Source organism: Pan troglodytes, chromosome 11 (assembly GCF_028858775.2).
Source record: "Pan troglodytes isolate AG18354 chromosome 11, NHGRI_mPanTro3-v2.0_pri, whole genome shotgun sequence".
NCBI lineage: Eukaryota > Metazoa > Chordata > Mammalia > Primates > Hominidae > Pan > Pan troglodytes.
The window spans coordinates 78,195,189-78,221,475 of record NC_072409.2 but is presented as its reverse complement, the minus strand read 5'-3'; the positions used below and the strand labels follow the sequence as shown (position 1 = coordinate 78,221,475).

The 26,287-nt window shown below is 42.3% G+C and overlaps 2 protein-coding genes across 12 annotated transcripts; one reads left to right on the top strand and one right to left on the bottom strand.

The window, feature by feature from the left end:
- Positions 1–26,267, bottom strand: EXOSC3 (exosome component 3). Of its 8 annotated transcripts, XR_010148470.1 has the most exons (6): positions 25,606–26,267; positions 24,799–24,948; positions 22,866–23,017; positions 21,540–21,759; positions 4,382–4,753; positions 1–3,015 (listed from the first exon to the last, which is right to left on the bottom strand). XR_010148470.1 is itself a non-coding variant. In XM_063787218.1 (5 exons), the coding sequence occupies exons 1-4, from the start codon at positions 25,927–25,929 to the stop codon at positions 21,558–21,560; spliced, it is 828 nt and encodes a 275-aa protein (XP_063643288.1). In that variant the 5' UTR covers positions 25,930–25,972; the 3' UTR covers positions 1–3,015; positions 21,540–21,557.
- On the top strand, positions 2,754–20,215 carry TRMT10B (tRNA methyltransferase 10B). Of its 4 annotated transcripts, XM_016960898.3 has the most exons (8): positions 2,754–2,939; positions 3,401–3,509; positions 4,457–4,581; positions 8,946–9,098; positions 10,820–10,898; positions 11,554–11,621; positions 17,193–17,316; positions 18,498–20,215. In XM_016960898.3, the coding sequence occupies exons 1-8, from the start codon at positions 2,754–2,756 to the stop codon at positions 18,602–18,604; spliced, it is 951 nt and encodes a 316-aa protein (XP_016816387.2). In that variant the 3' UTR covers positions 18,605–20,215. The 4 variants fall into 4 exon arrangements, with proteins under 4 accessions (XP_016816387.2, XP_054514028.1, XP_009454916.1 ...); XM_054658053.2 differs by lacking the exons at positions 17,193–17,316; positions 18,498–20,215 and adding an exon at positions 14,197–16,486; XM_009456641.3 differs by lacking the exon at positions 4,457–4,581 and having other exon boundaries at positions 2,813–2,939.
- Positions 26,268–26,287: the final 20 nt, after the last annotated feature.

The window sequence follows — 26,287 nt, the reverse complement described above, 5'->3', positions numbered from 1 at the left end:
TATGAAAATGTTCATAGCAGATTTATTCCCCAAGCTGGAAAAAATCTCAAATGCCCATCAACAGAATAAATTGTGATATATTCATACAATGGAATGCTACTCAGCAATAAAAAAGCAACTACTGATACATGCAGCAACATGTATAAGTCTCACATATTTTGAGGGGAAAAAAGTCAAGTGCTAAAGAGTACATACTGTTGGCATCTATTTATATGAAGTTGTATAATAGATACAGCTAATCCATGGTTATAGCAAACAGAACAGTGGTTGCCTTTGGCAAGTTGTGGGAATGGGATGAAGACTGATTTGGACAGTGGAGAAGAAAGTTAAACTTTCTGGGGAGTGAGGCTGGGTGTGGTGGCTCACGCCTGTAATCCCAGCACTTTGGGAGGCCAAGGCGGGTGAATCACTTGAGGTCAGGAGTTCGAGACCAGCCTGGTCAACATGGTGAAATTCATTTCTGCTAAAAATACAAAAATTAGCTGGGCATGGTGGTGCATGACTGTAGTCCCAGAAACTTAAGAGGCTGAGATGGGAGAATTGCTTGAACTCAGGAGGCGGAGGTTCCAGTGAGCCAAGATTATGCCACTGCATTCCAGCCTAGGCAACAGAGTGAGACTTCATCTCAAAAACAAAAACTTTCTGCGGTGATGGAAATGTTCCATATCTTGACAGGATTGTCAGTAACACAGAACCTATACATTTGTTAAAGCTCATTGAGTTAGTATATTTTACCACATACACAAATTCATTAAACTGTACCCTTAAAATCTTTGCCAAAAAAATGTAAAGATCAAGGTAACTTGATCTCAAATTTCAAAATCAAGATAACTAATGAAGAATTAAAAATAATAGGCTAGGTGCGGTGGTTCACACATGTAATCCCAGCACTTTGGGATGCCGAGGTGGGCGGATCACCTGAGGTCAGGAATTCAAGACCAGCCTGGCTAACATGGTGAAACCCCATCTCTAGTAAAAATAAAAAAATTAGCTGGGCCTGGTGGCTGGCGCCTGTAATCCCACTACTGGGGAGGCTGAAGCAGGAGAATTGTTTGAACCTGGGAGGCGGAGGTTGCAGTGAGCTGAGATTGCAACGCTGCACTCCAGCCTGGGTGACAGTGTGAGACTCCATCTCAAAATAAGTAATTTAAATAGGGGTTGACCCCTATCTCTACAGAAAATTTTAAAATTAGCCAAGCATGGTGATGCATGCCTGTAGTCCTAGCTACATGGGAGGCTGAGGCGGGAGGATTGCTTGAGCAGGTTGAGGCTGTAGTAAACTATGATTGTGCCACCGCACTCGAGCTTGGGTAACAGTGAGACCCTGTCTCAAAAATAGTAATAATACAGACTGATTTAAGCGATTTGAATTCTTATGTTTCATAGGGAGTCAATACATTCAAAGCTGATGAATCATGAAATAATGATGTAAGCATATGATTTCAGTTTAAGGAGTTAATTACCAAAAGAACAAAAAACAACTGGTTAACAAGGGTGCCACTAGAGGTGGAAGGGATAGGAGTGTGGATTGTTACTTTTCATTATAGTTTTTTTTTAACACCATATACATGAATCATACTACATAGACTTAACACTTTTTAAGATATATTTTTCATAAAAGTGGTTGTGTGACTACACCCGGAGGACCAGCCATAGGTAATGGTCACATCATTTGTGTTCTGTGACATTTGACCATTGACTAAAGCATTTCTGACTCATATCGTTCTCAGATCTTGAACTCCACTTTGAAATTATGACATCATTAAGTGTTGTGTAAGAGTGCTTGTCTGTAGTATTCAACCTCAGCACTTCTGAGGGATATTAAACATTTTCAGTGGTGACTGTGGCTTTCTACTGCAGTGGTGCTCAACTGAGTTGGAGGAAATACATAGTTTAAAAAAACTGATACATACCAACAACCTAAAAGAATTCTTGGTTTCATGTCACTCTACTATATATATTGGTACATTCTCCCAGGATGTCTCTAGTATAGTACCTTACTTACAGTAGGTATTCAATAAATATTTGCTAAAGGAACAATTTTGAAAATAAAGTGGTTGAAACATAATGGGGGAGGTGAAGTGGCTTTTGCAATCTGTCTTACCCTCAAATCATATCATGCATTTTAAAGTACACAATAAATAACTTGGTTATCTGTGTCACTGCAGCTATGGATAATCATTGATTGCTTGGAGATGTCAGGTGTTGTGCATGTCCTCTAAGAAGTGTATCTGGGGCTGGGTGCAGTGGCTCATGCCTGTAATCCCCGCACTTTGGGGGGCCGAGATGGGTAGATCACTTGAGGTCAGGAGTCCAAGACCAGCCTGGCCAACATGGTGAAACCCCATCTCTACTAAAAATAGAAAAATTAGCCGGGCTTGGTGGCAGATGCCTGTAATCCCAGCTACTCAGGAGGCTGAGGCAGAAGAATCACTGGAATTCAGGAGGCAGAGTTTGCAGTGAGCCGAGATCACACCATTGTACTCCAGCCTGAGTAACGAGAGCAAAACTCTGTCTCAAACAAAAAAAACTTCCTTACTACTGAACTGTTTCTCTGCTGAATCATGTATCTGGAAGACACATGCTTTCCTCAGTCCAGTAAATCTGGTTCAGTATTTTACACACTTCTTTCAGTAACACAATAACACTTTGTCATTTGGATGTAGGGAGATACCTATGTTAGTGAAATAATGTAATAGCTCACATAATTGTGCCTTTTTCCAGTCTGGTTGAAAGGACAGAGGACTAAGTCCATGGACTGGAAATTGGAAGGGAGTACTCAGAAAGTAGAGTCACCTGTGCTGCAGGGGCAAGAAGGCATCCTAGAGGAGACAGGTGAAGATGGACTTCCTGAAGGCTTCCAGCTTCTGCAGATCGATGCGGAAGGCGAGTGCCAGGAGGGAGAGATCCTGGCCACAGGCAGTACGGCATGGTGCTCGGTGAGTGCGTGAATTGCCTGGCCATAGGCCTTGAATGATGGAATGTCTCAAGACACCCCCGTTTTAAAGATGGATACTGGTAGTGAAAAGAGAGACGGAATGAGTTTTGTGTATTCTGAGTGATGAATTTTCTGCTAACTGGTTTAAAGTTTTAGTTCCATTTGAGTCATAGGAAAAGTAAATTTCAAAAGGAATTTTTGATATACCTCTGAAGGGTCAGGAAATCTAAACTCCAGGCCCTGTCACTAATGAATTTTCTGTGACCTTGACCAGGTCATGTCTCTCTTTCTGGGGCTCTGTTTTCTCTAAACACGATCCAGTCTAGGTTTGTTTTTAAGAGTAATTTCCTCTTTCTCTCCAAACTTTATATATAAATAAGAAAAAAGCAAATGTTTCTAATGTTCATTTTCCTTTTTTTGGTGCTTATGAAGTTCTCAATTTTGTTTTCTGGATAATATAAGAAAAATGTCCAGAGAAAACAGAGACACTGGGAAAAGACAGTTGCAGCAAAGAAGAGCCAAAGAAAGCAAGAAAAAGAACGAAGAAAAGCCAATCGTGCAGAAAATCCAGGTGACAATAAATGAGACTGTTGGTATAATCATATTTATTTTTTAGCAAACGTGTCTGCATGTTCCAATGAGAGTAGGAATTTTGTATAAGTAAAAAGCATCTGGGATGTGGGACCCACTGCCCTATTTTCTTGGGAATCAAAACATCAAAGAAAGCAAAATTTGTAGCTGGGTGTGGTGGCTCACATCTGTAATCCCAGCACTTTGGGAGGCCGAGGTGGGTGGATTTGCGAGGTCAGGAGATCGAGACCGTCCTGGATAACACGGTGAAACCCCATCTCTACTAAAAATACAAAAAAAAAAAAAAAAAAAAGCCGGGTGTGGTGGCACGCACCTGTAGTCCCAGCTATTTGGGAGGCTGAGGCAGGAGAATCACAAACCTGGGAGATTAGAGGTTGCAGTGAGCCGAGATTGAGCCACTGCACTCCAGAGCCTGGGCGACAGAGTGAGACTCTGTCTCAAAAAAAACAAAACAAAACAAAACAAAAAACAAAATTTAAGGCTGCTTTTCAAATATAAGCTATCTAACTAACGTGTTTATAAGCTCAGAATAGGAGTGATACCAGCAACAGCTAATATTTATTCAGTATTCTGTGTTAGGTTCAGTTATAAGAATTTTACATGGATTACCTCAATAGAGAGGAGCTGTTATTATCATTCCCATTTTGTAGGTGAAGAGACTGAGGCTTAGAGAAATTAAGTAACATAATTATGCCCAAGATAATTTAGCTAATCAATGAACAAACTGAACTTGGATTTAAACCCTGCTGTGTGCTGCAAAGCCCATACTCCTCACCACTGTGTAAATCTTCTAATGAACGAATACCTTACATCAGTATCAAGTTTCTCTTTATATGCAAAATAAATACCCACCTGGCTAAGATTTGTTTCTTATATAATATTCCTCTGGTTTTCCACTTTTATTTCTTTCTGATATTTCTGCTTTAGGCATTTGCCCCCAGCACAGCAAACGTTTCCTGAGAGCTCTAACCAAAGACAAACTTTTGGAAGCCAAACACTCAGGACCAAGACTATGTATCGATTTGAGTATGACCCACTACATGTCAAAGAAGGTAGAACATCCACTAAGCCTGGAATTCCTGCTCGCCATGAGGGAGGCCCAGAAGGGTACAGCTTTCCGAAGAATATGGTCAACTCCAGCTTCTGGGATTCCTTAGTAAACTAGTAAAGTGTTTGATTTTCTATACTGGGTTACTAAGTTCCAAGGTGGCTGTTGTAACGAACCTGGAAGAGAATATATATAGTTTGGTTTAGTTTGCAAAGTTTTACCTTGTCTTCTGTTTTAAGCCCAACATCTTTGCCTCTCTGTTCATGATATCCTGAGTCTGGATGGAACCTTTCAGGTTCAGTTTTCCAGACACTAAACCTTTGGGAAGAGGAATATTTGCCTGGTAGCATGTTGTGGGAAGATTACCTGGTGGAAGAACTTTTTGCAATGTGTGTGTTGTTTGTTTTTGTTTTTTTGAGATGGAGTCTTGCTTTTGTCACCTAGGCTGGAGTACAATGGCAAAATCTCAGCTCACTGCAACCTCTGCTTCCTGGGTTCAAGCAATTCTTCTGCCTCAGCCTTCTGAGCAGCTGGGATTACAGGCGTCTGCCACCACGCCTGACACTTTTTTTTTTTTTTTTTTTTTTTTTTTTTTTTTTTTTTTTGAGACAGTCTCACTCTGTTGCTGGGGCTGGAGTGCAGTGGCGCAATCTTGGCTCACTGCAAGCTCCGCCTCCTGGGTTCACGCCATTCTTGTGCTTCAGCCTCCCACGTAGCTGGGACTACAGGCGCCTGCCACCTTGCCCAGCTAAGGTTTTGTATTTTTAGTAGAGATGGGGTTTCACCATGTTAGCCAGGGTGGTCTCGATCTCCTGACCTTGTGAGCTACTGCACCTGGCACACCCGGCTAATTTTCTTCTATTTTTAGTAGAGACGGGATTTTGCGATGTTGGCCAGGCTGGTCTCAAACTCCTGACCTCAGGTGATCCACCTGCCTCAGCCTCCCAAAGTGCTGCGATTACAGGCGTGAGCTACCGTGCCCGGCCTCAATGTATGTGTTTTAATTGATGCTCATTCACCTCATTGATGAAAGAGGGATTCCCACACTAGAGTTCTGGGAATGGCAGAATGCATGACACCTGACACTGGACAGATGAGATTCACAGCAGTTCATGAGTCTCATATACTTACAGCCCAGGGGAGGAAGATACTGTATACCATACAGGGCCACGTGGGGATTGTAATCAAGAATAGACTGAACAGCAAGGGGCTGTGTGAGGTGGGCTTTGTAGTATCCAGGGGTTGAGGTGCCCCCTGGTTACTATAGGAGGATGTGATTGGCTTGTTAGGAAAATTCCATGGGCTGGCAGGGAACCAAAACTCCATAGGGATAAACAGAGATTATGCCTTGGACCCTTGATGAAAAGGATTTATTTATTTATTAAGTTTTAAGGTACATGTGCACAATGTGCAGGTTTGTTACATAGGTATACATGTGCCATGTTGGTGCTGCACCCATTAACTCGTCATTTAGCATTAGGTATATCTCCTAATGCTGTCCTTCCCACCCTCCCCCGACCCCACAACAGTCCCTGGTGTGTGATGTTCCCCTTCCCATGTCCATGTGTTCTCATTGTTCAATTCCCACCTATGAGTGAGAACATACGGTGTTTGGTTTTTTGTCCTTGTGATAGTTTGCTGAGAATGATAGTTTCCAGCTTCATCTATGTCCCTACAAAGGACATGAACTCATCATTTTTTATGGCTGCATAGTATTCCATGGTATATATGTGCCACATTTTCTTAATCCAGTCTATCATTGTTGGTTGGTTCCATGTCTTTGCTATTGTGAATAGTGCCGGAATAAACATATGTGTGCATGTGTCTTTATAGCAGCATGATTTATAATCCTTTGGGTATATACCCAGTAATGGGATGGCTGGGTCAAATGGTATTTCTGGTTCTAGATCCCTGAGGAATCGCCACACCGACTTCCACAATGGTTGAACTAGTTTCCAGTCCCACCAACAGTGTAAAAGTGTTCCTATTTCTCCACATCCTCTCCAGCACCTGTTGTTTCCTGACTTTTTAATGATTGCCATTCTAACTGGTGTGAGGTGGTATCTCATTGTGGTTTTGATTTGCATTTCTCTGATGGCCAGTGATGATGAGCATTTTTTCATGTGTTTTTTGGCTGCATAAATGTCTTCTTTTGAGAAGTGTCTGTTCATATCCTTTGCCCACTTTTTGGTGGGGTTGTTTTTTTTTTGTTTTTTTTTTTTTTTGTAAATTTGAGTTCATTGTAGATTCTGGATATTAGCCCTTTGTCAGATGAGTAGATTGCAAAAATTTCCTCCCATTCTGTAGGTTGCCTGTTCACTCTGATGGTGGTTTCTTTTGCTGTGCAGAAGCTCTTTAGTTGAATTAGATCCCATTTGTCAATTTTGGCTTTTGTTGCCATTGCTTTTGGTGTTTTAGACATGAAGTCCTTGCCCATGCCTATGTCCTGAATGGTATTGCCTAGGTTTTCTTCTAGGGTTTTTATGGTTTTAGGTCTAACATTTAAGTCTTTAATCCATCTTGAATTAATTTTTGTATAAGGTGTAAGGAAGGGATCCAGTTTCAGCTTTCTACATATGGCTAGCCAGTTTTCCCAGCACCATTTATTAAATAGGGAATCCTTTCCCCATTGCTTGTTTTTGTCAGGTTTGTCAAAGATTAGATAGTTGTAGATATATGTGGCATTATTTCTGAGGGCTCTGTTCTGTTCCATTGGTCTATATCTGTTTTGGTACCAGTACCATGCTGTTTTGGTTACTGTAGCCTTGTAGTATAGTTTGAAGTCAGGTAGCATGATGCCTCCAGCTTTGTTCTTTTGGCTTAGGATTGACTTGGCAATGCAGGCTCTTCTTTGGTTCCATATGAACTTTAAAGTAGTTTTTTCCAATTCTGTGAAGAAAGTCATTGGTAGCCTGATGGGGGACGGCATTGAATCTATAAATTACCTTGGGCAGTATGGCCATTTTCATGATATTGATTTTCCTACCCATGAGCATGGAATGTTCTTCCATTTGTTTGTATCCTCTTTTATTTCATTGAGCAGTGGTTTGTAGCTCTCCTTGAAGAGGTCCTTCACATCCCTTGTAAGCTGGGTTCCTAGGTATTTTATTCTCTTTGAAGCAATTGTGAATGAGAGTTCACTCATGATTTGGCTGTTTGTCTGTTATTGGTGTATTAAGAATGCTTGTGATTTTTGCACGTTGATTTTGTATAAAAAGGATTTTTAAAGCTAGGAGACCTTATCTACGGGAGCAGAGTTGGGAGGGGAGCTTACTATTAGGCTATTTGAAGTATTCCCAGTTTTGACAGATGTCAAGGCAGTGCATAATACTGGGCCTTAATTTTAGGCCTTACATCACAGTATGTAAATTGTAAACTCTCTTTTTAGACATCTGTTTTATGTGCTAGTGTTTGCATATTTTTCAGATAAGTTAGGAAAACTGCAGATCTGAGGTTCCTACCTGAAACTTCTAACTCTAGTCCTCTGAAAATGTTAACCAAGAATTCCCTACTATTAGGCTGGGCACAGTGGCTCCTGCATATAATCCCAGCATCTTGGGAGGCCGAGGCAAGAGGATCACTTGAGGCCAGGAGTTCAAGACTAGCCTAGGCAATATAGGAAGACCCTGCCGCTAAAAAATTAAAAATTAGCCAGGTATGGTGGCCTGTACTTGTAGTCCCAGCTACTCAGGAGGCTGAGGTAGGAGGATCACTTGAGCCCAGGAATTTGAGGCTGTAGTGAGCTATGATTGTACCACTGCACTCCAGCCTGGGTAACAGAGCCAGACCCTGTCTCAAAAAAAAAAAAAAAAAAAAAAAAAAAAAAAAAATCCATATTGTTGAATTAAGATAGCAGATTAAATCAAACCCAGAGTCTTTTTCTCCTACCCAACAAATCAAGCCAAATTGTGAAATTGCTTTTATATAAGAGCATTGTCTGTGATTCAGGGTAAAAAGTTAAAACTTCCAACCCTATTGCATCTCCTGAAGTTAGGAAGAAGGTACCAAATTTATATGATGTTCTGTAAACATTTCTGTATATTAATGAAACCTCTTTAATAACTTAAATTGTATTACATAAGATTTTAGATAAAAGCTAAAATAAGAATTTCATATATTAAACATTTAACAGCAGGGCCAGCAGGAGGGCGAATTCTGTTTTCCACTACCTCACTGTTTCTGGACTTGTATCATTATCTTTTGTCTGTAAGGTGTGATGCCATAAGGTATAATACACACACACATGTACTCCTAGTACATGGGGTTTTCTGGAGTAGCGTTCAGTGAACTTATTGTAGCCATTTCTTGATAGCTAATTTAGAGTGAGTTGGCATGTTTTTGCCCTGAGTTGTTCTTATTTCTTTGAAGGAATTAAGTAGACTGGCTGGACAGATTCGAAGGTTGTATGGTTCAAACAAAAAAGCTGACAGGCCATTTTGGATCTGCCTCACTGGATTCACAACAGACAGTCCCCTTTATGAAGAGTGTGTGAGGATGAATGATGGATTTTCTAGTTACCTGGTAAGTCTCTTTTTGCATATTATTTGAATTGTCATCTTAAAGTTATTGTGGGTAATAGTATCTTTTTTTTTTTTTACTTTTTCATATATATGTTACATTTTCAGTATTGAAGTCTAAAAAAATTCAGAACCTCTCATAAGTTCTTAAATTTAAAATTTTTTCTCATCCTCCTACTGCATTGGCAAAGTACGGTTACCAGTGTCTAGGACTGTATTTTGTATCCCGTATATTTACGCTAGACTGTATACTCCAGGAATATTTTTGGGAAATGCCATGACTCCTTTCTTGTTCTCATTAATGGTGAATTGGGAAACATGAGTTTTGGGGGAAGAGAAGGAATCCCTTTATGAAGTAATGCAAATTTAAGAAGTTTTAGGGAGTACTAAGGTACTTTTCACCTCTCTCTAGGATCTCATACATTTAGTGATACATATACATGCAAGAATCCAAATGAGTTTCTCAAATGTCACTGAAAATGCCCAGTGTGTTTGCATTGTGTAGCTGAGACTGAGCAGTTGTGGCCTTCCCCAGGAAGGTCCATGGAAGTGATGGATGTGAAGGGTGCATTGCGCGGGGCTGCACAGCCAGCTGTTTTGCTGTTACTGTCTTCACAGTCTCTCTCGTAGTGCAGCTAGTTCCAGTTTTCTTCTATGTAGTTGTTTTAATGATTCTTTTACATAAGCCAAACAGTCCTTTTTACAGGTCCACATAGTTCCCTTACTTTCCTGTCTTCGTGCCTTTCTTAGTCCCTCAGCTTTGAGTTCTTCTCCTTTTGTGTATGTCAATATTAATCTATTTTGAGGCTGGGCACAGTGGCTTATTCCTGTAATCCTAGCACTTTGGGAGGCCGAGGCAGGTGGATTGTTTGAGCTCAGGAGCTCGAGACTAGCCTTGGCAATATGGTGAAACCCCGTCCCTACTAAAAATACGAATATTAGCTCGGTGCAGTGGTGTGCGCCTGTAGTCCCAGCTACTCAGGAGGCTGAGGCAGGAGGATCACTTGAGCTTGAGAGGCAGAGGTTGCAGTGAGCCTAGATTATGCCACGGCACTCCAGCCTGGGTGACAGAGCCAGACCCTGTCTTTAAAAAAAAAAAAAAAAAAAAAAAAAAAATCTCCTTTCAGAAACCCAGTTCCAGCATTTCCTTCCCCAGAAGGTCATCCCAATGTTACTCCCTCATCTGTAGTCCTGGAGCATGCTCCCCGTACCTCTGTCAGAACCCCATATTGCTGTCTCATTTCATAGGTTTGAACGTCTGTGTCTACTTTCCCTCCTAACTAGGTACTTTCTGAGAAGAAGCTGTCAAGCTGTCACATGTGCAGTTCCTTGATAAACCTAGAGCCATGCCTGATAGAAACTTGAAGCCCAGTAACTAGTCGAATTTTGAGCGGGTTTTTTTTTTTTTTTTTTTTTTTTTAAGACAGGCTGAAGTGCAGTGGCATGATCTTGGCTCTCTGCAACCTCTGCCTCCTGGGCTCAAGCCATCCTGCCACCTCACTCCTAAGTATTATAGCTGGGACTACAGGCACATGCCACCATGCCTGGCTAATTTTTTTGTATTTTTAGTAGAGACTGGGTTTCACCATGTTGCCCAGGCTGGTCTCGAACTTCGGAGCTCAAGTGATCCTTCCACCTTAGCCTCCCAAAGTTCTGGGATTACAGACGTGAGCCACCCCACCCAGCTGTGAGCTGTTTTAACATTAGACTGTTTGCATTTTCCAGTTAGACATAACAGAAGAAGACTGCTTTAGTTTATTTCCCTTGGAAACCCTTGTGTACCTGACTCCTGACTCAGAACACGGTATGTAGTTGAATGCATGGATTCATATAGCCCATTGTTCCTGTGTTTCATTATTCCCTGTGGCAGAATTTATTAAAGCCCCTCAAGGACACCCCTCCCCACCCCCACAAAAAGTAATGCCCATGAGCAGTGCTCCTCTTACAGGCAGGGGCCTCACTGGATGCTTCGATGTGTCTTACCATGGCTCACAGCTGCACAGACTTAGGGTTTCCATCCTTATCTGGGCCTTGTGTAGTGCCTGCCAGTCTTTCCCAGTGTCCTTGGTCTGCTACCCCACTAGCCCTTCTTGGATCAATGTTAGATCTATTTTTTCCTAGAAAATCATTCATTTCACATAATTTTCAAATGTATTGGTATTCAGTTGATCATAGTATTCTCATCTAATTATTTCACATTCTTCTGCAGTTTTAATTTTGTTTCCTTTCTGAATCTAATGTTGATTTGGGTCTGCTACCCTTTTTTGTGATTAGCTATGCCAACAGTTTGTCTGTTTTATTGGCCATTTTAGAAAATTAGCTTTTGGTTTTATTGAGCAAGTTTCTTTGTTTTCTACTGAATTTCTACTTTTATTGTTAATAATTCTTTCATTTTGCTTTCTCTGGATTTAGAAATTATAAAACAGATTTGATCTCATTGGCCTTCATTTTTTCATTAGCTCTTGAAGATGTTGATCTAAACAAAGTTTACATCCTCGGTGGGCTTGTGGATGAAAGCATTCAGAAGGTAAGTATACATTTCAGCCCCAACATCTGTTTTAAAAAGCAGTGCTTACTTTTAGAGGCATGTGCCCTGTCATAGTCTCCTCTAGAGGGTCTAAACTCAAGAGGGAACAGGAAGAAAGAGCCATCCCCACCAGGTTGGCCCTCTGGCTGGTGAAGTTCCCTCTCTCCTCATGAGCAATGTCAGCGAAATCAAGAGTCGGGAACTGGACTGGGCACTGTTTGGTAATTACATAGCCATTGTTGAGTTTCTCTCTTCAGTTCTGCAAAGATAACTCTGATATTGACCAAGTAAGCATCAACTCAACATTCTTACTAGCTGTTCTTTGAGGGAGTAGTTTGCTCCTTCTAAGGTTGATCTCTCTGCTGAAATAGTCTTAGCCCAAAACCTCAAACTCCTAGGATTATCCAGATTTTTTTTGTTGGAGTTTTAGAGGAATAATTGGGGTGTCACTGGAATTTTGAAATGTTTGTTATATAGCTGTTTGTTAAGATAATTGTTTATATTTACTAACATATTACATAGATAATAAGTTTAATAAAAGTTAGATTAACATATAAATATAAAAGAGTAGAGTGAAAGTCTTTCCTACCTTTGTCTCCCAATTCCCCTCCCGAGGCAACCGATGTCAAGTTTTCTTGTGTATCCTTCTTGAGACATTATATGATCACAAAGTATGTGTTTGTGGGTATATTTTACATACAGGTAGAGGTAGATGTGTTCTATCTATGTTCCTGTATGTATGAGATGTATGTATATTTAACACAGATGATAGGTTAATTTAATTGAATTTATTTAAAAAATATTAGTGTTCCATGACTCCATAGTGATCATCTAAAATACGAGCAGGGGCTACTTACAGAAGAATGCAGCTAATAAGGAATGCATAATAGAATTAGAAAATCATCATTTTGTCACTCCTAATACAATTGTTGACTCATACAATTGTTGACTCAATTGAAAGAAAGGTTGTGGAGGAACCGGCTATTTACATGGTCTCAAAGTATCACCCTACAGATAACAAAGGCAAAGATTTACCATTACAGTAAAGCATTCTGGTGGTCACCATCTTATCCAAACTTGATCAAATTTAGTATCACCCATACAGGTACAATCTCTGCCTCCTGAGGTGTAGTATTCTTGACAGAAAATGTTTTTTTTTTTTCTTTTGAAGCAGGGCCTTGCTCTGTTGCTGCAACCTCGATCTCCTGGGCTCAAGCAATCCTCCCACCACCTCAGCCTTCTGAGTAGCTAGGACTACAGGCCCATGCCACCACACCTAGCTAGTTTTTAATTTAATTTTTTTGAGACATAGTCTCACTCTGTTGCCCAGGCTGGAGTGCAGTGGTGCGATCATGGCTCACTGCAGCCGCAATCTCATGGGCTCATTTGAACCGCCCGCCTCAGCCTCCTGGGTAGCTGAGACTACAAGTGTGCCACCATGCACAGCTAATTTTTATATTTTTTTGTAGAGACAGGTTCTCACCATGTTTTCCAGGCTGGTCTTGAACTCCTGGACTCAAGCAATCTACTCACCTCAGCCTCCCAAAGTGCTGGGATTACAGGCATGAGTCACTGTGCCTGGCCTAGTTTTTAAATTTTTTTTTTAGAGACAGGGTCTCACTTTGTTGCCCAGACTAGTCTCAAACTTCTGGACTCGAGCAATCCTCCTGCCTCAGCCTCCCAAATTGCTGGGATTACGGGTGTGAGCCACTGTGCCCAGCCTCGTGTTTAAAATTTTTTGTAGAGACAGGGTCTCACTGTGTCCAGCCTCGAATTCTTGGACTCAAGCAATCCTCCTACCTCAGCATCCCAGAGTGCTGGGATTATAGGCATGAGTCCGATCTGGCCCAGAAAATGTTTAAGCTGAATTTAATTGTGAGGAAACAGACAAATCAGAATGTGGGACATTTTGCAAAACTGGACTGGACTTAACCGAGGCAGGAGGCTGTTACAGATTAAAAGAGGTTCGTCCAGGCACAGTGGCTCATGTCTGTAATCCCAGCACTTAGGGAGGCCAAGGCAGGAGGATCACTTGAGGCCAGGAGTTTGAGACCAGCCTGGGCAACACATTGAGAACCTATCTCTACAAAACAATTAGGAAAAGAAAAAAAGGTTAAAAAACTGTAATAGCCAAATGCAGTATGTGAGCCTTGTTTGAATTCTGTATTGAGAGGAAAGCTTTATAAAAGACAGTTTGGGGAAAGTTTAGGAGATTTTAATGTAGATTGTGTATTAAGTGAAATTACAGAATTATTTAAAAGTTTTCTTTGAAGTGAAAATGGTATTGTGGTTGTGGTAAGGTAGAATGTCATTGTTCTTAGATGCATGCTTAAGTATTTAGTGAAGAAGTATTGTGATGTCTGTAGCTTACTTTGAAATGGTTTGGCAAATTATTTTTTATTGAGACAAGGTCTTGTTCTGTCATCCAGGCTGAGTGAGGTGGTGCGATCATAGCTTGCTGCAACCTTGAACTTCTGGTCTCAAGCAATCCTTGCGCCTCAGCCTCCTGAGTACGTAGGACTATAGGCACATGCTACCATGGCCAGCTAATTTTTTTTTTCTGTATTTTTGTTAGAGACGAAGTCTCTTGATGTTGCTCAGGCTGGTCTTGAACTCCAGGCCTCAAGCAATCCTTCTGCCTCAGCCTCCCAAAACACTGGGATTACAGGCATGAACCACCCTGTCCAGCCCAAAATATGTATGTATATACAGAGAGAAAAAGCAAAATATTAACAACTGGTGAGTCTAGATTACAGGAATGAATATTGATTGTATTATTGTTTTGAACTTCTCTTAGGTTTGAAATATTTCAAAGTAAAAAGTTAGGGCCGGGCGTGGTGGCTCACGCCTATAATCCCAGCCCTTTGGGAGGCCAAGTCAGGCAGATCACAAGGTCAAGAGATCGATACCATCCTGGCCAACATGGTGAAAACCCTGTCTCTACTAAAAATATAAAAATTAGCTGGGTGTGGTGGCGTGTGCCTGTAGTCCCAGCTACTCGGGAGGCTGAGGCAGGAGAATCTCTTGAACCAGGGAGGCGGAGGTTGCAGTGAGCTGAAATCACACCACTGTAGTCCAGCCTGGTGACAGAGCGAGACTCTGCTTCATACACACACAAAGTCTGGAGGGCTGGAGGACTACTTGAACCCAGGAGTTAGAGGCTGCAGAGAACTGTGGTCACACTACCGCACTCCAGCCTGGGTGATGCAACACAGTGAGACCCTGTCTCTAAAAAAAAAATAATAATAATAATTAAAAGTTTATTAGTCTTACCTGCAGCAGGGTGACAGGCCCCCCCCCCCCCCGCCGCCAAAGACAGGGCCTTGCCCTGCTGCCCAGGCTGGAGGGCAGTGGCACAATCAGCTCACTCCAGCCTCAACCTCCCAGGCTCAATTGATCCCTCTACCTCAGCTTCCCAAGTAGCTGGGACCACAGGTGGGCGCTACCACGCCCAGCTAATTTTTTGTTGAGTTGGGGTTTCACCATATGGCCCATGCTGGTGTCGAACTGCTGGGCTGAAGTTACCCACCTGCCTCAACCTCCCAAAGTGCTGAGATTGCAGGCATGAGCCACGGTGCCTGGCCAACAGTCCCTTTTTTGAGGGAGTTAAGTTCGGAGGGTCAGTGAGCAGTGCATGACTTACAGATGTGCAGTTTTAACATATTATCTGTCCACCAACATTTAAACTGAAAAATAACTGGAAGATTTGTGAGATGTTTAGAACTTTTTGGTTGTTATTGGAGTTTGGCTTCTTCACAGAAATAAGCTAAGAACAATATTTCTTCAAGGAGAGTCATTTTATTATGAATCATTGTGCAAAGAACATAAACTAAATTGTAAGCTCTTCTAGGGCAACACCCAAATATCCTACTAATTTTGAATTCTGTACTTCAAAGTGATTATAAAGGAATAAGACTTTTTATAAAACAAACGTATCATATAGCTCATATATGCAAAGGAGTTTTATCCTTTCAAATAAGTCCTTGTATCGCTTAAAACATTTTTGGAAGTTCTATCTAAAATTTTGTTTCATGTGAGAGGCAGGCAGGTGTCAGCACCGAAAAGGTACTAGGTCCACTTCACACTATTCCACCTGGTTAGACCATACTCATGATGGCCAGTCAGTTATGGGACCGTCAACAAAATGATACTGACTAGCTTAGAACAAGTTCAACTTGTCCTGAATGATGAAGGGACTTGAAACTCAGTCAAAGAAGAGTTGACAGAACTGAGGCTACAATCTGGAGACCAGAGGATTCCTGGGGGCATGATCACTGCCTTCAAGTTTCTGAATGGCTATCTTTTGGAAGGGCCATCTTACTTGCATGGTTTGGCCTTGGGGGAATAGACCTAGGATGAATGAGTGGAAGTCTCAAAGAAAACAGAGAATTTTGCTCAAGATCAAGAAGAATTTCCTATCAGCTGGTACTATCAAAGCTGGAGTGGGTTGTCCCAGGATGCATGAACTCCCTGTCACAAGAGCTGTCCACTGAATGGCCACATGGCCTCTTGGAGAAGTCATAGAGAACAGACAATGAATGGGTGGTTAGAGTGATATAGTTAACACTATTGAGACCCCTTCCAAGCCTTGGCATGTTAATTATCCCAGTAATCTGAACCTTTCTCTTTAATCCTGAAGTCTCAGGTAGAAAATCTTTCCTGTGCTTCTTACAAGGCAGCAAATGTAATCTGACTGAGTCATGACTCAGTCTGAGGGACTTCATGACTGAGGAACATCTTATAAAGGGACATCAGTTTCTGTACTCCGACACTAAATGGCCTCAAGTTGATGGACTTCTTGTGACTCCTTTTTGCAGTTTTCAGAGCCCTTCCTTTTATTTTTGAGACAGGGTCTCCTCTGTCACCCAGGCTGGAGTGCAGTGGTGCAGTCACAGCTCATTGCAGCCTTGATATATGTCCCAGGCTCAAGTGATCATCCAACTTCAGCCTCCAGAGTAGCTGGGACTACAGGCACACACCAGCACACCCTGTTAATTTTTTTTTGTTATTTGTAGAGACAGGGTCTCCCTATGTTGCTCAGGCTGGTCTTGAACTCCTGGGCTCAAGCAGTCCTCTGGCCTTGGCCTCAAAGTGTTGTGTGAGGCACTTCACCTGGCCCCTTTCTTTTAATTGGGCTCTCTCTTCTCACACCCTAATGCCACTTGTTGCAGTGGTGCACCTGTCTTGAATCTTGTCTACCTTTTCCTCTAATTTGATGCTGCCTTTTGGCAATGAGCTGGAAGTTCCAGATATCCAGAATTGGGTCTTACTGAGTTAGGGCTCAGAATGTGCTCTGATTGATTAGACTGCTTGGGCCTTTTGATGCCTACTGTGGCTGCAGATGTGCCTCTTTTGCTTATTTCCCTCTTGGTTCTAAGTGGTAGTGAGTGGAGGACTGTGGATGAGTGACCCCCCAAAAAGTAAGATATTGTCACATAAGCTCTTGAGACAGTTAACTCATTATCTGCAGTTTCTTCCATTCCACAATAGGCTATTTTTAATGCTGTATTACATTGAGAATATACTCATGTATAGTTTTTATAAGAAAAATATTTAACTATATATTTACAGAAGGTGACATTTCAAAAGGCCCGGGAATACTCTGTCAAGACCGCACGCTTGCCAATCCAGGAATACATGGTCAGAAACCAGAATGGGAAAAACTATCATTCAGAGATACTGGCCATCAATCAAGGTACTTCTTACACGGCCCCCATCCAGGGTGTGAGTTCTGGTGCTGCTGCTTTGCACTGTGTTTAAGTGGCCTTTGAGTCAGTCTCCTCTGTGACTAATGTGTGTGGACTTTATTGCATGTATGTCATGACATATATTCTGGCCACTAAGAGGCACTCTGTTTTCTTCCTTGTCACCAACTATGTTAAAGATAGTTGAAATTGTCCCCTTGGCCAGGTGCGGTGGCTCACACCTGTAATCCTGTAATCCACTTTCGGAGGCCGAGGTGGGTGGATCACCTGAGGTTAGGAGTTCGAAACCAGCCTGGCCAACATGGTGAAACCCCATCTCTACTAAAATACAAAAATCAGTCAGGCATGGTGGTGCACGCCTGTAATACCAGTTATTCCAGAGGCTGAGGCATGAGAACCGCTTGAACCTGGGAAGTGGAGGTTGCAGTGAGCCGAGATCACACCACTGCACTCCAGCCTGGGTGACAGTGATACTCTGTCTCAACAAAAAAAAAGCTGGGCACGGTGGCTCACACCTGTAATCCCAGCACTTTGGGAGGCTGAGGTGGGCAGATCACCTGAGGTCGGGAGGTCGAGACCAGCCTGACCAACATGGAGAAACACCGTCTCTACTAAAAATACAAAAATTAGCAGGGCATGGTGGCGGGCGCCTGTAACCCCAGCTAATCTGGAGGCTGAGGCAAGAGAATTGCTTGAATCTGGGAGGTGCAGGTTGCGGTGAGCTGAGATCGTGCCATTGCACTCCAGCCTGAGCAACAAGAGTGCAACTCCGCCTCAAAAAAAAAAAAAAAAAAAAAAAAATTGTCCCCTTCATCTAGAATGCCCAGCTTTTAACCTCTCACCACTGAATTCCTGTTTGATCTTCAGGGTTCAGTTCAGGAGCATCTTGGCCCTTCCCCATCCCAGGCCCCACAGCAGAGCCCTTCTGTTTCCCATTTTACTGTGTTCCTTTCTGTTGCACCCTATCCATTCATAGGCCTGTATCTTTCAGGGTAGGCTGAGGTCCTTGAGAGCAAGCAGAGCCTGTGTCCTTGCCTCTCCCCCCAAGACCTTAGTACCACATATGGTGCAGAATAGGTTTGTTGAACGAAATATTACAGAACATCCTTTTCATTTACTCGTTCTTTTTTTTCCTCTCTGGTCACTGTGTTTTCTGTTTACTCTCTAACAGTGTTTGATATCCTGTCCACTTACTTAGAGACTCACAACTGGCCTGAAGCATTGAAGAAAGGAGTTTCTTCAGGAAAAGGCTATATTCTTCGGAACTCAGTGGAATGATGGGCCTAAGATTGCAGCTGTGTGGCCAGGTGCTCACGCCGTAATGCCAACACTTTGGTAGACCGAAGTGGGCAGATCACCTGAGGTCAGGAGTTCATGAGCAGCCTGGCCAACATGGTGAAACCCTTCTCTACTGAAAATACAAAAACTAGCCAGGTGTGGTGGTGCATAGCTGTAGTCCCAGCTACTTGGGAGGCTGAGGCAGGAGAATCACTTGAACTCGGGAGGCGAAGGTTGCAGTGAGCCGAGATTTCACCAGTGCACTCCAGCCTGGGTGACAGAGCAAGACTCCATCTCAAAAAATAAATAATGCAGCTGCAGGAGTGAGGTGCTTGGAGGTACCTTGACCCAAAGAGCAGGGCAGAGGGTGGCAGTGGCACATAGGCAAGTGTCTTTGCATGACATCTTCTCAGAGCTTCACAATAATGTCAGGGACCACATTTAATGCTTTTTAATCTCCCACAGTGCCTGGCTCACAGGAAGTGCTCAGATATGTTAAGTAATAAAAAGTTAATGTGGGTGCAGTGGCTCACGCCTGTAATCCCAGCACTTTGGGAGGCTGAGGTGAGTGGATTACAAGGTCAGGAGTTCCAGACCAGCCTGGCTAATATGGTGAAACCTCGTCTCTACTAAAAATACAAAAATTAGCTGGGCATGGTGTTGCGTGCCTGTAGTCTCAGCTACTCAGGAGGCTGAGGCAGGAGAATCGCTTGAACCCGGGTGGCGGAGGTTGCAGTGAGCCAAGATCCAGCCTGGGCGACAGAGCCAGACTCTTGTCTCGAGGGAAAAAAAAAAATTATGTAACAAGGAATTAGCCTCAAAACCACATGGCTTTGGACATGCTAATTCAACTTTTGTACATCTATTTGTGAGAGACCTCTTGAAATTGTTTAAACGGTTACATCAAGAGTTTAATATTCACTAAACTGGCATCATAAAATTGTATGACTTTCTCCAGCCTTGTCTGATCATACTCGTTGTTGCCCAGCTCAGTAATAAGCTTTGCAGGATCCAGCCTGTTCTGACCTATCCCTACTATCCCTACTGAGTCCCCATAGCATTTTGTTCCCTCCTGTGGCTCTTACCCTGTTCTCCCTTGCAGCGTATGGGCATGGAGGGCTTCTCTTCCTAATCCTTCCTAATGGTAGGATCCTAACAGGACAAATCTGTGTACCTATCTTTCTATCCTCCCTGAGCCTGGTACCAACTAGAGTCTTCATATGTATTTGTAACAGATTAAATTGGAAAGCAAACACAGTATTGATAAAAGTCTGTCTTGAAAATAGCTAGAAAGTGTTAGACACATGAACACGTTAGATAACCTACTTATTACACAGATCTCATGTTCCTTATGTCCCAGTTGGACATATTTGCTTCAGTTACTCTGACAGTTTGGGTTAACTTGCTAGTTAAGCAGCTAGCAAATTCGGGACATGTATTCAATATCTCAAAAGAACCAATAGATTACTTCTCTGCTGTGTCCCCTCCCCTTCACAATTTAATTCCTAAGGAACTGTGTTCACCTAATAATATCAGTACCTTTCTATTTAAAAACTGGCTAGACAGTTCATAATAAAAGATATGGGACCAACCTAAGTACCCATCAACCAATGAATGGATAAAGTGTGGTATATATATCCCATGGAATATTAGCCATAAAAAAATGTCTTTTGCAGCAACTTAGTATTGGAAGCTATTATTCTTAGTGAAGTAACTCAGGAATGGAAAACCAAATACCAAATGTTCCCACTTGTAAGTGGGAGCTAAGCTACAGGTAAGCACACAGAGTGGTATAACAGACACTGGAGACCCGGAACAGGGAAGGGGAAGGATAAAAAACTACATACTGGGTACAATATATAGTACTCAGGTGACAGGTACACCAAAATCTCAGACTTCACCACTATACAATCATCCATGTAATCAAAAACCACTTGTACCCCTAAAAGCTATTGAACTAAAAACCATCCAGTCCTTAGAAAACATTAGAAACACACACAGCTCCTTGGTCTTTATCAACAAATAGAGTTCTATAATCTCTTTGATCAAAAAAGGACTTTCTATGGATAGGCTTCAGGGGATCTGTATCTCGTATTCTCAGAGGTCTAGAAACCAAGAATCACTGATGTGGATCACCTGGCAGTCTCTTTACCTCTAAAGGTTTTGGTTAATATACTAAATAGCATAGAAGAGTTTTCTATGCTTAGCTCCCAGGAAATGATTTTAGCAAAATAAGACTTGGCCAGATTTGGATTCAGAAATCCTCATAGTGTTATTTATATAATAAAACTCAAAAATATCCTGTAACATGAAATATGTGACTAAAGTTGTGAAATGTATCATGCTGTTTGAAGTAGACAAAAGTATATTACAAAGTGGCATATAAGCTATAATAACTATAATTTCAATTTGATGAATATAGAGAATGCAGGCCAAGTTAAATTCTGTGCCTCAGTTTCAATTAGGATAAGTGTCTTCTGCAGTTAGAATAAAGGAGTTAATCCATGCAAAACACAATACTTGGTAAATGAAAAAGTATTTCGTTGTTACTCACCCGCTGAATAATGGGACTACAGGTGACATTTCTTTGCTGCTTTATACTTATGTATTCCACATTTCCTCTGGTGAACCTGGCTTACTGTTATAATCACAAAATTATTTTACTGCTGACCTCCAGTTAATTATGGAAGCTGTAGCAATTACTAAGGGAGTTAACTCCAAATAAACCCTAATACTGTTTTTTAGTAAACTTCATTGTACCGAACAAAAATGATTTTGCAATGATTTTCTCTCCCACAAAAGCGTGGGTGAAAACCAGTAACTTATAAAAAATACTTTAGGACTCTAATAATACATACATTCACACCTTATCTTCTGAGTATTTAAATGGGGGAGGTTCACCTGAAAAAACCCATAGTTTTTTGCCTCAACTGACCTGTAAAGTCCACCTATATCAACTTTCTGCCAATCTGGAGAAGATCTGTTTTCTTTGATCTGACGTCATGTGTTCACAAGCTTCTAAAATGTTTGCCAAAATTAAAGTCTGCTGGATGGTTTTTGCCTTAACCCATATTCTTCCATTCATTCCAAATACTATCTCCAGTGGATAGAGTTTTCCCACTTCCTGTATGATTTCACAATCTGGAGCTAATAGCCTGGTGGGAAGAGAAAAGAAAATGAAATTTAATGAAGTGGCAAAGGTGTGTCCGGAGTCTCCTTTAGAATGTGATTCCTTTTCTGAGCAGTTCTCCATAGCTGTTCAACAAGAACAAGGCATGTGATGACATTTGCTGCCTCCTTTCTTCCAAGAAGGAACTTTACACTGTTCAAAGGTATACTAGAAATCACAGAGGTGGGCTATGCCTTACAAAGAAATCAAACTCCCTAGGTTACCAACTTTGTAAAAGTCATTCCCCTAGATGGTCAGAGCACTTAATTCTAGACTGGGAATCATAACTTTTTTTTTATCTACAGTGTTAAGACACTTTAAACTTATTTTCCTGGCCATATTATTCTCTTGTGTTAAATTCAGTACTTGGAGAGGAACATTGGCTCTTTCAAACCATAAGGGTGCTGCTTGGTTAATAACATGCTGCTTGGTTAAAAACATGCTTCTCTGATGTCCAAACTTAATTCTCCAGATCTTTAGGATATGTAGTAAGGAGAGGCATACAAGATAGCTCTGAACTTCACTGGCTCTAGGAGTAAAGCCCCTGAATATGGCACAGCTTTGGGTGGGTAAAGTTCTAAACACCAAAAAGAGAATCTGCCTCAGCATGAACCTCAGTATGCCTCAGTATGACCAAGTGTCAGAAGCCTTCTGTGAATGTCTACATAACCTTGAATATCACAATCTAAGCTGTGTGTGACCCCCATAATTAGAAAAAATTGATAATTTTATACAACTGCAGACTGCATCTGTATTCAAGTGACTCAGAACAGGGGAAAGGCCAGTTTTCACATTTGGGCTAAGTCAAATAAGCAACAGGCCTGGGAAGGAAGATATGAATACAGAGTAAGAGCTTAAGGCATGAAGTATCAGCCCACCAGAAACTACACAGCCAAACACATCTGAATTTGATATGTTTCCAAGAAGATAGGATTAAATTCATGAGTTTCCAAATGTGTTAAAATGGATACTGATTTCTAACTCTGAGGAGAAATTCAAATGTTACAAAGAATCTGAATCCTGAAGAATAACCAACTTTCCAAGAATGTATAATTATAAAAAGCAGTCAAGCCAGCAGACATCAGGACTTACTTTCTAATTAAGCCCAGAGTCACTTTAAAAAGCAGACCATCCTGTCCAATGACACCCATTCCATTGGCTCGTCCACAGCTGTCAATACAGACCATCTCTGGTTCCATGTCTTTATTAGCAACCACAAATTGGCCATAGATGAGATCTCCAACCTACAATGATATTAAAAACCAGTTCATTTCCTCTCAGCAAACTACAGGTGCTACTATTGGTTCTTTCTCACAGGCATCAATGCCAGCCACCTACAGTTCTGTGGCTAAGGGACTGAGTGCACTATAGGATTCCCACAGTCACTTTGGAGTTGAGTCTTGGGGAAAAAAAGGAACACATGTATCATTCCCTTTCACCAATCAGGAAATCACAGATGAGGAGCCATCTCAAGGCCAGAGAACACTAGGATTGCACTGTCCAATATGGTAGATAGCCAATTGTTTAAACTTACATTTAAATTAAAATTAGGTATTTAAAATTAATTTCCTGAGTTGCATTAGCCACATTTCAAGTGCTCAACAGCTAGTGGCTACCATACTAATCAGTGCAGATACAAAACAGCATCACTGTAGAAAGTTATATTAGGTGGCACTACCCTAGAGAATTACAGATTTACAGAGAAAGGAAGGAACTCCGGCATGCAAATTATTCAAAGCAAAATCAAACAATAATTCACTGACACTTCTCCCTGCAGGATTTACTTAAAAACCTCATAGAGCTAAACTTCAAAGGGATGAAACTGAGGAAATGGAGAGTGAACTCATTCTGTTCACTCAACAAAACGTATTAAGTACCTACTGTTTGTTAGTGACTATGTAAACTAGAAAGGAACAAAACATTCTCTGCTTTTCAGAAGCATTTGGTCTTGGAGGGCAGTGGGGAGGTACATATAAACAAACCTCAGTCGAGGCTCAATCCAGTAAGTGCTAGAGCAAAGATACGAGAAAAGTGACAACTAGAGATGGCTTTACAGAGGTGGTCATGTTTAGCCTAGGTCTCAAAGAATGAGAATGTGTTCCATAGGGTGCGAAGGGATAGTGCAATCAAGACAGAGGGAACAGCATGTGCAAATAAGGGCAGGAAATTGAGTTTAATGGTGTTTGGTGTGATTTGAGTATGGCTGTATGAAGGATATAATTAGGGATGAGGAAAGACACCTGGAGTGTAATGCCAAGGAATTCTGTAGATTTTGGAGAATCTTGTCCTTTCTTTTCGAGAAAGTGACCGTGTGAGGATGTCAGCTCTCAAAATCCTGGATGGTGAGGTAAAAGCGTGGAGGCAGGGATTAATGAAGAAGTGACTGAGACCAGTCAAGAGGGAGCTGAAGCCTGAACTTGTGGAGATAAAGGGACGGACATGCCAAAGATCAGAGACAGAATCAAATAGGATCAAAATAGGATTAAGCAACTAAATTTGCATGAGAAGTGAATGAGAAGAGGCGAAGAAATCACTAAATTTCGGGCTGGATAGACAAGAAGAGTGTGGCTATGCTACCTGAAAAGCTCAAATTGAAAACCCAAGGTAACAATATTACTCCTCTATCAGCTCCTAGGACCTACAGCCAGGATGGATGGATAGCTGATAATGTCAATTTGCACCACCTGTCCCTCCTCTAAGCCTACAGCAGACATCCTTGTCCAGAGGATATGGACATAACAAATAATGGCGATGACAGATACAACCTTTCAACTCAGTAGAAATGAAACATCCCAAGAACAAATGTAGCCAATGTAAAATAAATTGTAAATGTAAAAAATAATAATAATAATTATGTGGCTCTGATCCTGGAGCATCTGAAGAAACTCTTGGAGCCTGGGGCAATTATATACAAGCTCAGAGATCTAGGTCATGCTTTGGAGACAATTCAGATAGCCTTCTGGATATCTGAGTGTTCTAGGGAATGGATGTTTGTTTCTTTGAAACCAAAGGCTCCCGTAATTACCTGCACATTTGGTCTGTTTCTTTTAGTTGCACCTTCAAATGACAAGTAAGACAAAGAAGCTGGCTCACTCCCTCCAACATCAACTTTGAATATATCTCCAGATTTAGCTGTCACTATGCCAATCACATGGTCTCCTTTTACTGGAACATACTACAAAAATAAACAGAATGAAAAAACAGCCATAAATGACAAGATACCATTGGAAGATACCTTCAGCAAGTCCTTTGTGGTTACTTTATTGTCATTAAAGAGAAATCTGATCAAATGCTACTTTCGGTAAAAGAAAATCACTTCATAAAGTGCCGGGTGTGCAGCTTCTGGTAGTCTGTTAATTGAGTCCAAACTCCATTATCTCTTAGGCACCCCAACCAGTAAGTCTCTAGCTTTGTGGCATAAGTCCAGTGGCAAAGGAATCCTTACAACCAAGGAAGCCCATTCCATAGACAATTTTTTCTATATGAAATTCTTACCTGTTCTAGGAGAAATTAACTCCCTATGACATCCACTCATTGAGCCTAGTCCTGCCCTCTGAGACTCCAAAGGGCAGGCCTGCTGTGTGGTTTTGAAGACTATAATCATGACTCACGGTCTCCAAACGTTTTTCTCTCCTGGTCGCCCTTCTCAGGCTATGCTCCTATTGTTCACGGTCCCTCTAAAGGACATGCAGAAGTGGGCACAAGACTACGGTGGCTCTAGGTTTGCCTGAACAAAAGAGGGCCTCAGGGTCCCTCTCCTCTTTTGGGAGGTCTTCTCAAAGCAGGGCTACCACTCTCACTGCCGCACCACCCCTCCGGAGTCCCAGCTCACCCGCTTCTGCTGAGAGTCCACCCAGTAAACACCGCCGCCGCTGCCACTGCCGGGCTCCTTGTGACGGAGGCGGCCGCACTTGGTGACCAGCAGGCGGTCCCCACAGCGCCGAAGGCCCGGACCGCATACAACGCGCACCCGCGAGCGCGCTCCGGCATTCAGGCTCAACGGTCGCTCCACTGCACCCCCAGGGCCTTCCGCGTCCTCCTGTTCCGGCAGGAGCAGCTCCTCACCCGGGAGCACCACCTGACCTAGTACTGTTCGTGCAGCGCGCGCCCTGCTGCCCGCGAGAGATTCAGCCGCGACAGACGCAGGTTCGGCCATCGCGGGCTCCGCCAAACACCGTTTCCGGTACCCGCCTTCCGCTTCCGCTCCGCTTCCAAAACCCGCCCTTGAGGACTTTCCGTTTCCGGCAGTAGCGGTCCGTTGGATTCGGACCAGTTTATGAAGCTTGATGGCCGTCAGCTCACGGGTCCCTGTCCAAGGTGGCAGTGATTGTGGCCGGCCACCTATCTGACAGCCTGGCCGCGGGTCGGTATGAAAACCGCGCAGCTTGGTCCATCGAGAAGCCTCCACTTCCAGTATCTCGGGTCGCGTGTTTTGTGACCGGTCGCATCGTGGGGATACGAGATACTTCCACTTAAGAGTTTCTTGGGATCTCTGGAAGCTGAGCAGAGAGGCT